Source organism: Lagopus muta, chromosome 8 (genome assembly GCF_023343835.1).
Source record: "Lagopus muta isolate bLagMut1 chromosome 8, bLagMut1 primary, whole genome shotgun sequence".
In the NCBI taxonomy this organism is placed as follows: domain Eukaryota; kingdom Metazoa; phylum Chordata; class Aves; order Galliformes; family Phasianidae; genus Lagopus; species Lagopus muta.
In genome coordinates this window covers 18,493,268-18,509,470 of record NC_064440.1, presented here as the reverse complement: position 1 = coordinate 18,509,470, position 16,203 = coordinate 18,493,268, and the positions used below count along the sequence as shown (strand labels likewise).

The 16,203-nt window shown below is 36.3% G+C and overlaps 1 protein-coding gene across 10 annotated transcripts in view; it reads right to left on the bottom strand.

The window, feature by feature from the left end:
• The window catches only part of MYO3B (myosin IIIB), a 193,721-nt gene that overhangs the window by 141,947 nt on the left and 35,571 nt on the right, over positions 1 to 16,203 (bottom strand). For all 10 annotated transcript variants that reach the window (XR_007378568.1, XM_048953066.1, XM_048953065.1 and 7 more), the window contains one exon: positions 7,336 to 7,481. Coding sequence is in view for 9 of the 10 variants with exons in the window: in XM_048953066.1 (XP_048809023.1) it covers positions 7,336 to 7,481 (146 nt within the window). In the remaining variant the exon portion in view is untranslated. The remainder of the gene's footprint in view (positions 1 to 7,335; positions 7,482 to 16,203) is intronic.

Genomic DNA, 16,203 nt, shown 5'->3' with positions numbered 1-16,203 from the left:
GTCAGCAGGTGCTGAGCAATTGCTAGTTATATATATATCCATATATATTCGTTGTAACTATTATCCTTTCCCTTTTCTCCATCTTAGTAAATAGTTTTATTTCAACCCACAAATTCTACTCAGTATTTTTTTCCTTTTGATTTTCTCCTCCCATCCCACTGGGAAGGAGAGAAGTGAGTAAATGACTGTGGCAGTTAGCCACCTGCTACATTAAACCACAACAGCTACAATACATCTGAGCAGAAAAAAAAAATCTGCAAAATCAAGTTCCATTTGTATACGATTTATGAATAGGAATAGAAAGACAAAATCAGTGAGATGACATATGCAACTACATTACTGTTTATGCATTAACTAAATGGCTTAGGAAAGAGAGGAGGGAAATTGCACCAAGCTAATTTAATTCTAGGGCTGATTGTCCACTGTCTCATGTAGTACATGGAAATGCTTATTGTATTTTGCCACTTTTTCAAATATTTTAAAATGATATAAGGTAAGGCCTCATTTTGATAAGATGCCTGTTAAGTGCGTACTCTTCCTTTTTTTTTTTTTTAGACCTACTGCTAGACTTGAAAGACTATTTATCCATACGTTTGATATAATCTTAGGCACAAACAACTTCCTCTGCTTTTTAGGCACAGATGATATAATGAAGATAAGACTACTACCAGCCTCTCATTACTCAGTTCAACCCTGACGCAAGTATTATTTGATATTATCCATTGAAATCACTAAAATATAGGATTTAGGTTTATATAGGATTTAGGTTTACAACATGGTTCAAAATCCTACTACCACTGGTATAACCACCCTTTCCACAGTACAATGTACAGTAGTTATCTCCTCTTTGCCACGTAAGTTTTCATGTCCATTAATTTTCTTTGCAAAATTTCAAATTACTTCTATCTGATAAGATAGTATTGGTATGATGTAATACTTCTTACAAGATAGCATGATTTGAAATATTTATGGGTCTATTTTACTTTAAAAAGCTGAGGTCTACTGGTGTTTGACAATCTCTGTAATATTTTGCCAAAACAGACACACCTAAGTAATGCAGCAGATGGAATAGGCTAAAAGTGCCAATTCCCAAATTACTAACTTAGCGAGGCCACATTTCCTACATAATTTAGACCCTTCTGTTGGAGATTTCAGAATATATTTCTAGACAGATGACACGTTAACAGAATTGTTTCATGGTTCAGTGTCTTCTCAGCATGATTTATCTCTATCTGTAGGCACTGGAGGTCCCTTTTCAGAAGATTTATGATTTAGATCCAAGAATTCATTTTGATGAGGGATAATGTGTGTATCATTGCAAAACAACATTAACATTTGCTGTAAGATGATGTTTGGTTTCTCATCAGCAGTTTTAAGAATAAGACTTATGCATGCGGTGTCACAAATGCTTCTAAAACAGTGCATATAATATTATATTATAAAATATTATATATAAATATGAAATATTATGTATTTCATACAATAGAATGAATGAGAAAGGTTTCTAAAATTCTAAATTTCTAAAATTTACATTAGTCAATAAGTACCCCTTTTTCTTTCAAATTCACCTTATGCAAACAAAATTTAGGTCTGAAAGACTAGTGTCTAATGAAATTTCTTACTTAAAATTTAACTGATGTCTTTTCTTCATTCCATTTCTGCTATCAGATATTTATTTCAGACATTGTACCCTCTGTAGGAACAAGAAATAGGAATATCCTCAAGCATCCAGCCAACAGCTCAGGCCATAACATCAAAGATATGAAGCTAAAACTTCAGATCTGAAAATACTGCTTTGCTTTTTTTTTTTTTTTTTTTTTTTTTTTTAAACAAGTGCTCATCATTCAGTGTCTCCTACAATGAAGTAATGGTCAGATTTTCAGGGAAGTGGAGCACGTGGGGAAACCTGTGTTTCATGCCTGAATTGAGATACCGAGTGTTAACCTGCCCTACGAAGTGCAAGTCTACTTATTCTTTTTGAATAAATTAAATCTCTAATATTTTCTTAAGGTGGACAAAATGAAAAGAAACTTTTTTATTGTTCTGTTCAAATAGATTATAGATTTCCAGTAGTTGCAAGACAGAGTTCTAGACATGAAAAACAGTCTATGTGTGTTTCTCATCTGGGACAAGAATCAATGCTGTCAGGTCATCGGTGCACTTCTGTTACCCTCTTCAAACTGCACACACAATTAGTAGTTCCAGCTTAATATACACTAAAAAATGAAGGACATGCAGCCTTTCTCCCAACAATGCTCTATGAAATATCCGCAGGCATGCTCCTTCGCAGACCTCATCGTTCCATGGTCCTTGTCCATCCATAGCTCAAGTTACAGAGCTGAGACATGAACCAGTGTTAGCTGGATATGATAAGTTAAACAAGTATCTTAAGTCTTAGAATAAAGATTTAATTCCTGAACAGGGTTCCCTGAGGATTGAAATTTTAGCTATGCTTTATTGAGCGTTTCCATTTCTAAAGCAGTGTCACTCTGACCTTTGCTTCTATGGGTCTAACAGCTGTACAGAAAAGAGAACTGTAATTTGTTACTTAGTTGAAGAACATTTAGGCTTTGTAACTAGTACCACCTGAATTTAATACATTATTTGCTTCTCATTTAGAGATCGCAAAAAGAGTAATGGTTGACTACTGTTATCTTCCGGTTTCCTTACTCAAAGTAGGTTAAAAAAACAAACAAACAAACTATAAAAGCCTAATTCTGTATTATCTGCTAACATGAACTGAGAAGGTGTCTCCAAAGATCTTGGGGGTACACAAATTCTGAGACAGTACAAATTCATCAATTTACTGGTTGGTTTAAGCCCTATAAAGTCAAAGACTTGCAGACTTCCGTGTAATTCATTTAAATAAAGATCTAGCTCTATAACACCAGAAGCTGACACTCAATGCCAAGGCTAGTAGCACAACTACTGGCTGTCTCCAGAAAAAAAACAAACAACTAGAATTGACAGAAACTTAATTACTATGGTTCCCTATTTGGGTGTGGGACAATTCTCTGGAAACATGCATACAGATTTCTGTAGCTAGCCTATTAAAAGTTGTAAACAATTACAAATTTTTCTGCTGATGCAAAGAAATCATCAGCATAAAAATTAGACAATTTTAGCATGCAGAAGTTAATAGAAACATACGGATCTACTGTAATCAAGAATGTAAAGGAACGAAGAAACAGTTTCAGATAACTCTGCCTGAGTAACGCCCAAGTATCATTTACTGTGAATGGCAATGTCACCTCTTCTCCAAAGTCAAATTAGTCTTTTAAAATTTTTAAAATTTTAAAAGTCTTTTAACATTTTTAAAAAAAAGTGGGAGAATACATACAGAAATCAGATATATGCAGTAGGTCAATAGCACGTGACATTTATTGCTCATTATTCTCAGTAGATTTTTCTGATTCCAGATAAATTGGAACTTGACTGTAGGGTACCACAGTCACAGCATAACTGCGCAGCATGCTGTGTTGTCATTTTGTTTTAGTGTATTTAGTACATTAGTACATTGAACAATAGCTGAAACCTGATTTGCTGATTTCACATCAAACCGCAAGAAACCACAGCTGAAAGAGGAGCAGTTATGAGCTAATTAAATTGTATGTCTCTGTCAGAAACTAGAGTATGAGCATATATATAAGACTGGAGTTCTATGAGGTCATATCACTTCCTAACCCAGATATTGAGATTACAACCATAATCCCAGAATTCAAACTGTGCACCTTAACATTCAGCACCACTGAACTCCAACATCAACACGGCTTGAATGGCAAATTACAGTTGTGACATAACTTCAGAAACTGATAGGCTCCTGCTAGTGGCCATACTCCAAGTGAAAGTAAAGCCAAGCTGAACCAGTTCTCCATTCTCACTGTACCCAAGAGGAGCAGTAAGCTCCAAACTTCACTTGAAAGCAGTGTTATCACCACTCATCAATGTCTGATAATCAGATGAGCCAGCCCTTCCCCCATGTCAGTAGATATGCAGACTTACAATTTGATTTAAACCTTTGCTGGAGCAGAGCTTATTGTAGGGCGAGTTCTGACAGGCACCTCCTGGAGCATGAGAAGGCAGGGACTACTGATTACTACTCAGATGAAATCTGTTCAGGTTGTACAAACATTCTGCAACTCACTTACCCCACCATAATCTAAGCTATTTGATTGCAGGGATCAGCAGAGCAATTTTAAGATATCCTAGGCACAGAACAAATGGCTCTGAAGGTTCAACAACTGCTTGTCCCGCTTAAGAAACTTACTGAGTCCAGGGTCTAACTGCAGTGTCACTGAGTCAAAAACTAGAGCTGAGCATTTTGGATCACAGAATCATTAAGGTTGGAAAAGACCTCTAAGATTCCCATGTCCAACCATCATCCCACCTTCATCATTCCTGCTGACCACATCCCCCAGTGCCACATCTCCATGGTTCTGGAGCACCTCCAGGGACAGTGACCCCACCCCCTCCCTGGGCAGCCTGTGCCACTGCATTATCACTCTTTCTGAGAAGAATTTTTTCCTAATATCCAATCTGAGTGTCCCTGGCACAACTTAAAGTCATCATCTCTTGTCCTTCTTAACTGGGGGACTTCATGCAGGTAACAGCTGAAGTGTCCCCTGTGTCAGAGGCAGAGAGGTTGGTATCTAGATGTTTGCTTGTTAGAAGCCAAAGAAAAATGTAGATTGGGTCTTTAGGAATTTGAAGCTCTCTTTAGCTCCTCTTGGCACAGCAATCATCAGCAGGATTGGGTTCTCCAGCTCTGGCCACTGCAGAGGTTTGGTTGTTGATAGTGGTTTATCAGTAGGGGTCCTGCATGGAGCCAGCAGCCGGACAGAGTTATCCCTACAGGTCCTACCCAACTCGGGATATTCTATGATTTTCTGTCTAATGCAGCACTAGCAGAAGTCAGAGCAGATCTGCCTTACCGACAGTGAGTGTTGTGCTATGTACAAATTCTTACGGATGTCATTTAACAATGGAATGAGAGTCTCCTTTCTGCAGTGAAAGGCATCAAAGTTATATTTTAGGTTAATGCTGCAGGATTCCCTTTCTTTTTTCTTTGAGCATCCTTTAAGGCTCACTAGTGTGTGTTTGTAGCTTTTTTCCTCAGCTGCTTCTTTGGCACTCAGCACTCTGAATGAGTTTGCAGAGGCTCTTTTGAGATTCCCCAGTTTTTCAGGGACACCCTTAAACACCCTGTGCTGCTTAAACCTTGATCCAGAAAGCCAGGAGGGAAGGCATGAAGGAGCTCAGTGAGGCTGTTCACACTCACTTTTGATCAGTTGGATCGAAATTATGATGCAGGAAAGGTCTTGGGCAAGAAGTTGAGAGGCAAGGACTTATAGTTGGCAAAATAAACAAACAAACAAGAAAAAAACAGGATGGTTTCTTCTCTTTTGTTTGGATCTCACAATGACACTTATTCACGTGGGGAGAGGAAATTGGGATCAGATGACCCCTTCCTATTTTAAGGCTGCCAAGGTTTATCAAAGAACTAGAGAGTAGCACACAAAAATAAAAGGATGGAATTCTTCAAATAAAATAGAGCTAAACTGTGGACTTCCTTGCTACTGTATGTTATAGCAGATAGAAATTTGTATTGAATAGGTTCAGAGATGAGAAACCTACTCCGGGTTGATGAAATCATCAATAGGATAACACTTGCATGTACAGCTTCAGACACAGACATTATGAAAGCAAAAAATGAAAAGATGCCAGATCCCCAAGCTTAGATGATTTTGGGTTGAACAATTTTGATAGCAATGTAATAGATTACTTCTAAACTATCAAATCACAATGAGAGAGGAACGTATCTTCTGGTTGTATTTACTCAACTACCAGGAGGGAAGCTCTATTCCCCACACTTTAGGACCTTATGCCATGTGGCATTTACTGCAGCCTTATCTCAACTAATACGAATACACAGTTAACAGTCGTAAAGTGTAGCAGTAGCTCATAAAACACAGAGCACAGTCACAAAAGTCATTATCAAACACTATTCTACAATTCTATTTAGTAAATTTACCCATTATTTATTTCATCAAAATAGAGATTTTTATCTTGGTTTTGCTAAGTCATACAGAGATGCAACAGCAAATACGGAAAGAGAAAAACTATGCACAGAAATCAAAGCCTCCACATGACTTACTCTTTATATCATCCTATTGCCTGCTATTAGTGTATACCGTTGATGTCACTTCTCTCCTCTCAAACTGTTTTGAGCACTGATAAAATTTATAGATACTGCTTCAGTACGCTGAAGCCTCTCTTGCTTCCCTAATTGCCAGGATCTGTTTTACGCTTGTGCAAAGGCAACAAGATGAACTGCTGCTTCAGTATGAATAATTTTGCAAAGAGTGGTGGCAGTTCACGTCTGGGCTGGGGAGAAGGAGATAACTATATGATGCAGAACCTAGCACAACTGCATCTGCATATAAATAGACTTAATCAGAAATGGAAATTGCAATCAGAAGAAATTGTAAAAGCCTATGATAAGTGAGCAGATAAGAAAAGGTCAAACTCTTGTATAGCTGAATGTTTTAAATTGTTATCAGCCAGTGGTGATTCCTTTTTTATGAACCAAATGTTGAAAAGACAAATATACACCATTCTGTAATCAATGCCGTACAAGTTCTGGATATATTTCTCCTATTATTACAACTGTTCTGCTGTTAAACCCTATTTTACACTGTCAGTCTCAACAGATTCAAGAAGCATCAATGAAATGAAAACAAAATGAAACCAAAAATAATCAGCATGAAGTAATACAGTTAATTCCACAGTAAAGTAGAAGTAATTTCTATTTCCTTTTCATTTCCAAATGCAAAGCTCTGGATTGACATATCTTAACATCCTCAAGTAAATGAAAAACTAAATGACAACTATTGTTTACTGAAACTGTATCATAACACTGTCAAAATTGTCTATTTTTCTTCCACAGTAAAAGTGGCCTAGGACTACAGGAATAACATCGGAAAATGTTATTTAACAGTTTCAAGCATTGGCTTCTTCCTTTTTTGAAACAAAGGGTTTTTGTCAATAGTAGCTAAGAAAAAATACATTTAAATGGAGGTATCCAGATATTACAAGATTTTACATTCAAGATGAGAATAAAATAAATATGTAACAGTGTATCATTTCAAGGAGAATTTTCTTTTTTTTTTTTTTTAAAGAAGCCAGGCTAAAAAGACAACAGTACACCTTTTTGACGTGTTTTGCTATAATAAATTCTTAGGATTTGAATAAAAAATGTTTACTTAATACTTCTTTCACATTTGACTAATGCTTCAGAACAAACTAGCGAGTGAAGAGAGCCATCTAGTGTCATACCTTGGAATTTTAAAAAGAGTTTTCACAGGATGCATGTCAAATAAAGGAGGGTCTCCATCTCCGAGTTCAATAGCTGTTATTCCCAAAGACCATACGTCACATCGAGCATCATATGAGTAGTCATATTGCTGTTCACAAGCAATGACCTATCAGAAAACAAAACAATGCATTAACATTATGCACAATTCAGGCGATCCTAGTGTGACACAAAAGTTTTTTTTTTGAGTCATGCCTAAAATCCCGATTAGCTTTCAAATTCATATCCTTGGGTATATAACACATAACTCAGTCGGTAAATACCCCACAAAATTTATCAGTAAACGACAACTTCTCTTTATTATTGTTTTTTAAAATATTATTATTTTTAAAAAAATCTGTTGTGGTTTGTTTGTTTGTTTTAATTAAGCTCCATGGAATGCTTCATATATCTATACAAAGAACATTGCTTTATTAAATTCTGTTCTTGAACACACTTCCTACAACAACCATCACGAAGGAAGGCACAGAATCCATTTGATGTTATTCTTATCAACTTCTATGACTACTCATGAGGAAAGACAGATTTGCACTGTTACTTTTTAGATAAGAATATTCCCATATTTATTTCTGCCTTTTAAAATAAATATATATTTTTAAATTTTAGTTAATCTCTACTAAGTTCAAGTAATAATAATTAAAAAAAAAAAAAACCTTAGCATACCACGTACCCTAAGACAAGTTGAAGTTAAGAGAAATCTTACTTTGAACATCAGCAGAGTTTTGAATCATAAACCCGACGTACACTTCCAGTTACCTCATTGTTTGCATTCTAATCAAAAGCTAACTATTAGACACAAGCTGGAAACGTGACATTCATTAGACATGAGATTCAGAGTACTGTTTAAATTTAGATTTATCTTTGCAACAGCAAAAATGTCAGTTCATTGGCTTTTTATTCTGGCTCAAGTTTGTATTCTTAAATCTCAACAATTACACCAACTGCAGATCCCTGCATACTCCAATATCTACTTCTGTACTTTTTCTCTAAGTTCTAATTATTGTTACTAATTTGTACTTAACCAGAAACTTCTGATAGCATTTCCCAGGGTTGCTGTTCCTGTAGGAGATTATTTATTTCTTACCTCCAAGTAATACTATCAGTTTTACTTGCAAGCTTTGTGTTAAGGCTTCAGTTTAGGGCACTGTTTTGCAGAAGTGCCAACCTGCAAGTCAGCATCCTGGGTTGCAGCTGGCAGGCAGCCTGATGTAAGGAAACCTTTCCTGTAGAAGATCCTGATTTCAGTTCAACCTCTCAAATACATCTTTTTTCTCCAGAATCTCACCTCACAGACACGAACCTTGTTCTATTCAACAGGCACATATGATCTAACTCTAACTCTGGAATTCATAACCCCATCATGTACTTTATCAGAAAATAGAGGTGTTACACATATGATCTAGAATACTGCAGAAATGTATGTGGTTTAAGAAGGCGGTTAGTCATTAGTTAATTCCTTTTTTTTTTTTCCCCAACAGAACATCTAGAATGAAAACTCTAACATATTTCTTGGTTCTTTAAAGAATTCATTATAACCTGCTCTCACTCTAGAGATTCCTCATCTCTTGAAAAAGATGCAGTAGACAGATTCTATGCAACTCATACAGCTTTAAATCATCACTCTTATTTCAGAAGCCTATAGGATAATTACATTTAATTATACTGAATCTTAAAGAGAAGGAAAAAATTGAAATTTCTTGTAAAGGCATGTAAGTCAGTATGAAGAACCATCACCAGATGATTTGTTCTAAGGCCATACTTGGCATCAGCTGGTATTTCCCCCAATGCAGTTTTCGTCAGAGGTTGTTTTTCCTTATTATGTTTGGACTTTTTAGATAGTTTCCAAAATATCTGTGTACTCATGCACGGTTTTTTTCAATTAAAAACAAACAAATAAACATGCAAGTCATCTTCCAAGGCCATGACTCAGAGGAAGCTGGAAGTGGCTTATCTGTAGTAGACTAACGCAACACGCTGTGGTCTCCTTCCTTCTTTATATAAGAAAAATATTTATCTGCTTGGTTGAAAGGCTGCTTAAAGCCCACCTCCTAACAGTGACTATTCCAAAAGTTGCCAGGTTCTCACCGTTGTGCTGAGTCTTTTGCAAATATTTGGCTATTTGTTCTCCAACTTTATGAAGCAGAGGAATATATTTTCACTTTCAAGGGAAGAAGCACCTGCTCAAGGTCACCCTGCATCAGCAGCAAAAGCAAAAGAACAGCTGAGCTTTCCCACATTTAAGACACCATCACTTGTTACTCTATATAAGTACATCTAAATAGCTTCTAACTACAGACCAATGGCACAACTTGCTGGTGAAGGAATGGTATACCAGCACTATTGGTTAAAAACAAACAAAAAAAACAAACTTTGAGCTTCTCTCAGCTTTACAATGTGTTACTTACCAAGTAAAGAGAGAGGAATGAACAAAGCATCTCTAGATGCACTATATTCCACCACTAACAGCTACAAATTTGGGAAATACAGCATATGGAACTACAATACTTGCACTCTTACCCATGGGAATTAAACGCTGTCAGTTTGTCCTCCATTCCTACATCAGAGCCTGAAGTGATTCTTTTAGAAAAATATTCCCCTTAATCTGCATTCTTTTCCTTTCCAAAAATTCAACAACAGACCTTATTACCAAGTATATTTTAGTAGTGAGATTAGCTTTAGAGAAAATGCACAAAATGAGCTGCTTTTCTGACATTGTGTATGTGGCATGTACATGACTGTAGTGACCGCTTTGGTTCGGAACAAGCTTTAAATTTCAGTGGAACTTATTAGAATCTTACCATCTTATGCACCACTAATACAAGCACTTGTAAGTAGCACTAATTTTAATTTTCAAAGCAAGAATCTGACTACAGCTTTTTCCTTGATGATCAGTATTTATAGACAATTACCTTTATAATTTGGCTAGCAGACAACTCTGCCTCAAAATTTAAAGATATAACTCTCTCAGCCATAGTTTACAAGCTAAGTCCTTGGGAGTGCCCCAGTTCTGTCTTCCACCGAAAACCACAGGAACTCCCTGCAGAGCAAAAATCTCTGAAAGCTAGCTAAAAAAAATTCCCACTGATTCATCTTTTATTATGTTCCTGTCCCTACAGAGAAGTCAGAGATACTTATTTTTGGGAATATCTCCTCTTTTCAGTCAGAATTCTGGAGCTAAAACAGCCTTCCAGCTTCTAAAGCTTTACTGATTCCTGCTCTGCACAGTGGGACCTGAAGGCAGAGAGACCAGAAGAAATTATCTGAAACTGAAGAACCTGATACTTCTTTCTCAACCTTATGTAATGACATCATCACATCTGCACCTGTTTTGTATCCAGTAAAATCCCCCTATCCTGGTAAAAGTCAAAGAGAAAAGGCAGATTGCATCCCCTGATGTTTTGGGAAGGTGTAGTTAATCTTGAGATTTGGCAGTGAATGTCATAGGAACAAGCGTCAAGTACTTCACTTCAGCATAGGCTGTTTACGCACATGCAGTAGCCCAGGTTGCTAAGGAGACAGACGTTTTGTACCTTCTGTACTAGTAATTTCATCACAGTTTCCCACCCAGTTATACTGCATTAGGGTGAAAAACACCTTATCGTCACACAGAAGAACAGGCAACATGACGGTATTCGTCAACACTATTTGCGTAGAGGGTCACAGTGGGACAGGGTGAGGTGGGGGCAGTTCACTGGTCTGGCAAAAACAGCACATAAATTGGTCACACTAACTGAAGGGCATTTAGAGAAGCCAGGGATTAGGCATTCTGTGCAATTTATAACTTTTACAGAAACATAACACTTCACAAAAGAACACAAGATGATTCACTACCTGACAAAAAGATTTTGCACTCAAGGACATAATTCTACTCGCTTTGAAATCAATGCAAAGATTTCTCTGAACTCCAGCAAGCATGTAAGTAGATTGCAGGTGGATATAAAAAAAAAAAAGGAAAACATAATACAGAGCACTATTATTTGTACACTGGATGTACTGCTTATAATCAGAAAGTAAGTCTACATATGTTTAGCAGAAGGAAAATACATCAAACCTTTCAAAGCTTACCTGGAATTATTAGAAGTGAACTTACTTCCATTTTGTCTCCATACAGACAACGCATGCATGAAGCAGCTGCAAGCACGCACACACAGTATAACTGACTGATAGTAACAGTACAGATCTGCTACCTGGAGACAATCACTACACAATTAGCACTGGTGATGACCCACCAGCAGAAAGGAGTCTTTAGTTGGAATGTTGAAGCTCCTGAAGAAAGGCAGTGCTGTACTCAGCTGCCGTAGCTAACTAAGCAGCTTACGAGGTGTGTGAGCACAATGCTGAAAGCAGAGCACAGCATACGAAAAATAAATGTGGAACAAAATTCTTACCCTTGATGCAAGGAGAACAAAACTGCTAATGAATGCAAATGAAAATAAATCAACTGAACTTCTGTGCTCCATCTGACACTATTTAATCTAATTTAATTCATATAGGTGGTAAATTCAAAATTAAATATTGATAGAAATCTTATGCATCAAGATAAAGAAGTCAACACAAAAAAACACTGAGGATACTGAATAATCCAGAGCAAAGTTAATGCATATATATTTAGGGTATATATAACATTTATTTATTGTACACGTGCACATTCACACAAATAAAATAAGCAAATTCATGTCTGAAATTGATTATGTATTCCCCCACCTTTTTATTTTAATTTCTGTTCCTTATTTGTGATTACCATTCAAATATTTCTGTGATGCATCAGAAAATGATTATATTGTTAAAAATGTTTCCAAAATGAGAATTAATATTTTTAATCATTTGCATTACTAATCGTTTCAATTAACATTGATTCATTGAAATTAATTTTATATCAAGCATCCATTCCTAATTTAACAGCTAAGGATTAAAAAACAAAGTGTTTTTATTTTTACCTCATCCCAGTGAAATATACCTGAGACCATTAGACTGTCCTAACAGAAGACTACATTCACAGGAGTACCTCTTATTAGTCCTACAGATGCAGCATAGAAAAAAGACAAGCTTTTGAGCATGTTTTGCTTTATATCATGGATTCATCATGCCTTCAACACTACTTATGAGTAGTGTCATTGACATGTTTCATTACCAACCCACAGAACCTGGCAGTAAGGATACACAACCTGCACAGATTTGGAAATGGTGTTGCACAAAGCAACAGAAAACAGAGGCAACTACAGGCCTATGGTAAATATACTTAGTGCACAAATCTCTGTGCAAGAAGCACAAAATTTTCACTCTTTTTTTTTTTTAAACTACACAGAAGTTTCACAAGTCTTCCACATCTGCTTTTTGGTTGGAACAAATGCACACCTCCAGCCACTCCGCATTCCTTCACAAGATCATGGCTATGCTATCAAAGTTAACTGCCCAGGTACTGATCTTCCCTCTGGCTGCTCCCTGTTTCAAGCCCCTTCTGCCATTCCAGCCCCTAAGGAAGTCTGTAGGTCTCCCAGAGACAAAGGAGGCAGTGATGCATTCTGCCAGATCTCTCTCTGAAGGGAGAGTTCACCAGTGCTGTTCTGCTGCATTGTCCTCCTCTCATATGCTATTATCTTTAAAGAAACCTCTTTATAGTTCAAATTGTAGCTTTCTGAATTCTTCTATTGCTTTCCTTACAGGCTTTAAGCAGTTTCAGCATAACTCCTTGCTACCGCAGCTCATTATATAAGTAGCCTGAAAATTAAGAAAGTAGGAAAAATAACCAAAGCAGAAACTGGCATTTATTTCTTTATTCACTTTCTTAAAATGTGTTCTCCAAAAGATAACTTTGTTTATATCATGCCAGTCAGCTCTCAGAAGGTGACATCTCAGAATCAGTCATTTCAGTCACATGTGGCCTTTCAGAGATCTAATTCTATCCTGCTTTCCCAATCACCTGCTATAACAGCTCCCTCCATTCTTTCATCCAGTCTTGCCCCAGATATTTAGAGCAATGGTTTCCACTTTTTATTTCCTCATCTGCTTTCACACATTTACAGTGTAGCAGTTTCTCTCTGTCATGGCCATAGTATTTATCAATGTGCTACAGGACCACACTCAAAGCCAGTTCTGTATTTCAAAGAGATAGATTATATTCCCTAAATATAACTGTCTAACTCATTGTGGTGTCTCATTATTTTAACCCCCTGAAAGCAGTGATGTTATTTCAAATTATGTCAAGTAGGCATTTCCTTAACACTATACGCTTATGCACTAACATAAACATAGTAAGGTTAAACTACAGGCATTGTCCAAATCACAATGTAACAAAAATCATGCATCCAATTATTCATGCTTTTTTTTTTTTTTTTTTTTTTTACCCACACTAAAATAAATACATGGGATTTTCAAATATTTCACAATTAATTCTGAGGCCAGATAAATGTAAAACTCTGCTGAAGAAGAAATGTTCCCTACACCTATGAGGTTTCTTCCAGAGGAAGATTTTAGATATAATTTAATATTGATTTTTGAGTGGACATCTTTTTATGTTTTCCATCTTATTTCATTTATTACAATTCACAAGTTTTTAAAAAAAATCTGCAGTTACAGCTAGTTCAGTAGATCATAAGTTGTAAGAGAATAGTTATTACACCTTTCGGAATATGAGGAAATATTTCCAAGATTTTCCTTATTAAAGAAAGAGAAGACTCACAGTTCATGAAGGTTTTTTTCTTTTAAATCACAAAAATTACATGATGTACAACTATTTTTAAATGGCTTTCTAGCAGAAAAGTGCAGATATATACTATTGAAAACTTTCCGATTTATACTGAGCTGTGGATTCCTACAGTTCATTATAAATCAGCATGTACAAAAGCTCCATGCTCTCCTACTGTTTTGCATCATATTTCAAAACACAGTTCTTTAAAGGATCTGCTATAATTTTACTCCTTTCAAATCATAATTATATATGCAGTTGTCATTTTCTAGCAGTTATCAATAAAAATATAGCACTGTACTCCTTGTGGCTTAAATTGCCTTCAGCATCTTTTCAATTCTTTCCATGTTCAATTATCTTTTTCTATTTTTGTTCCCCAACACACAGATTCTAACCGAGCTTATTTTAAGGGTCAGGGTTAGTTGCAAGAATCTAGCTGACTAGATCATGATAACTTCATTAAACAAAACGTGAACTGGTAAATAAAACTCAGAGTGCAGGCATAGGTTCACGCTTTTGTGATATTTCAATTACTTGGGAAAAAGAAAGCTTGCCATTTAGTTCTGGCTAGGTTTTGCCAGTTCTGCAACAGAGGCTGAAAACAAGACACATTAAGGTTAGGGGGTGAGAAAGTGAAGGCAGTTCTGTTCTAAGATTCCTAATCTGTTTCCTCTTGCATTCAACACAATTCATCTCAGCATAAAAGAAACAGTCTTCAGGTAACGTCAGGTATTTGGCAATAGGAAGCTTCAAACAACCTAAACAACCACAGTACTTAAGCAGTTCCACCTTATTTATCTTTTTTGGTTTGATAGTTTTCTGTGTTCCAGCATCTGTATGGCTGTTTTTCTAACTGCGAGATAATCCTAATTAGGTTTAAACAGCAATGACTGATTTTCAGGGAGTCTACTTCAAAGCTTCTCTACCCTTGCCAAGTTCTTCAGATGCTTCCACACTGCCTGGTTTGATTCTGCGTTTTCGTTTTCAGCAACTTTTTGGTTCATCCTGTGTTCTGCTCAAAAACAAATGCTCAAGGACGAATCTTTTTGATCTGCACTGTTACTGCTACTCAAACTTCACAATCATTAGGAAAAGAACAAGAAAAAAAACAATGTCCCAGTCGTCTCAAAACTGTAAAGCTACTGATTTTTGTGCTGACCAGCAAAAATAGTGAGCTGAATCAGATATCTTAGGACACCCTCAAGCCACAGATATTTTTCAGTGATCTTTCGCTATTTTAAGTACAGTTTTTATATAATCCCTGTATTGCTCATCTTACAGTGTGATGGTTTTCCTCATTATACAGACTGTTCCTTATCCAGGCTTAACTGCTGGTTCTTGTTTCCAGTGTATTTGTGTCCTGCCCATATCCTGTTATTCACTTGTATCTGAATACTTTCCTGCATTTTGCCAAGGAAAATATTGTCAGTTTTACTTCACATGGTTCATTTCTCCAAAACACTCCTGTAGTCCATTCCTTTAAGGAAGGCTTCCATCCTTCCATCTTCCATCCCTATTCCCCCTTCTGATTACATCCATCTTTCTCACCTATACCTGAAACGGGGCTCCGTGATAGCTTTATACAATCTGGGGCTTTTATGTTTCACGTGAAGATAGTAAGAATCCAAATTTAAAAAAAAAAAAAAAAAAAAAAAAAAAAGAATCCTTTCTATTTCTCTGAATAATAACATTCCCTTCCTGTTCTTTAAGGAATATTTGGATTTGACATAGAATTTATCGTGTATCAAAAATTTTGGCAGCAAGATTTTTGAGACTGTTGGGTGCTTTTCTAGTTTTACTGATCTCAGCACAGTTTCATGTAGAAATCACTGTTTCTAAAAAGCAGCTACTCAGGCAGTCTTTTTCAGTTTATTTCAGTCCTAAGCATTCAAATTTCACATAAAAATTTGGATGCATATTTTAAAAATACCAGAAAGGTTTCCCAAGATGTAGAGTAAATTGCATCTCACACGTCAAGGGAAATAGGTCATTCATACAGACACAAAGAAAGCAACTGTAGCGACTCAAGCATGTGTTACACAACAGCAAGTTTTAAAGCTATTTCAACAACAGCAGGATGGATACATAAGCATCTTGCAGCTGTTTTGCAGACTGGTACATCATGAAGCTTCATCAGTGTTTTTCA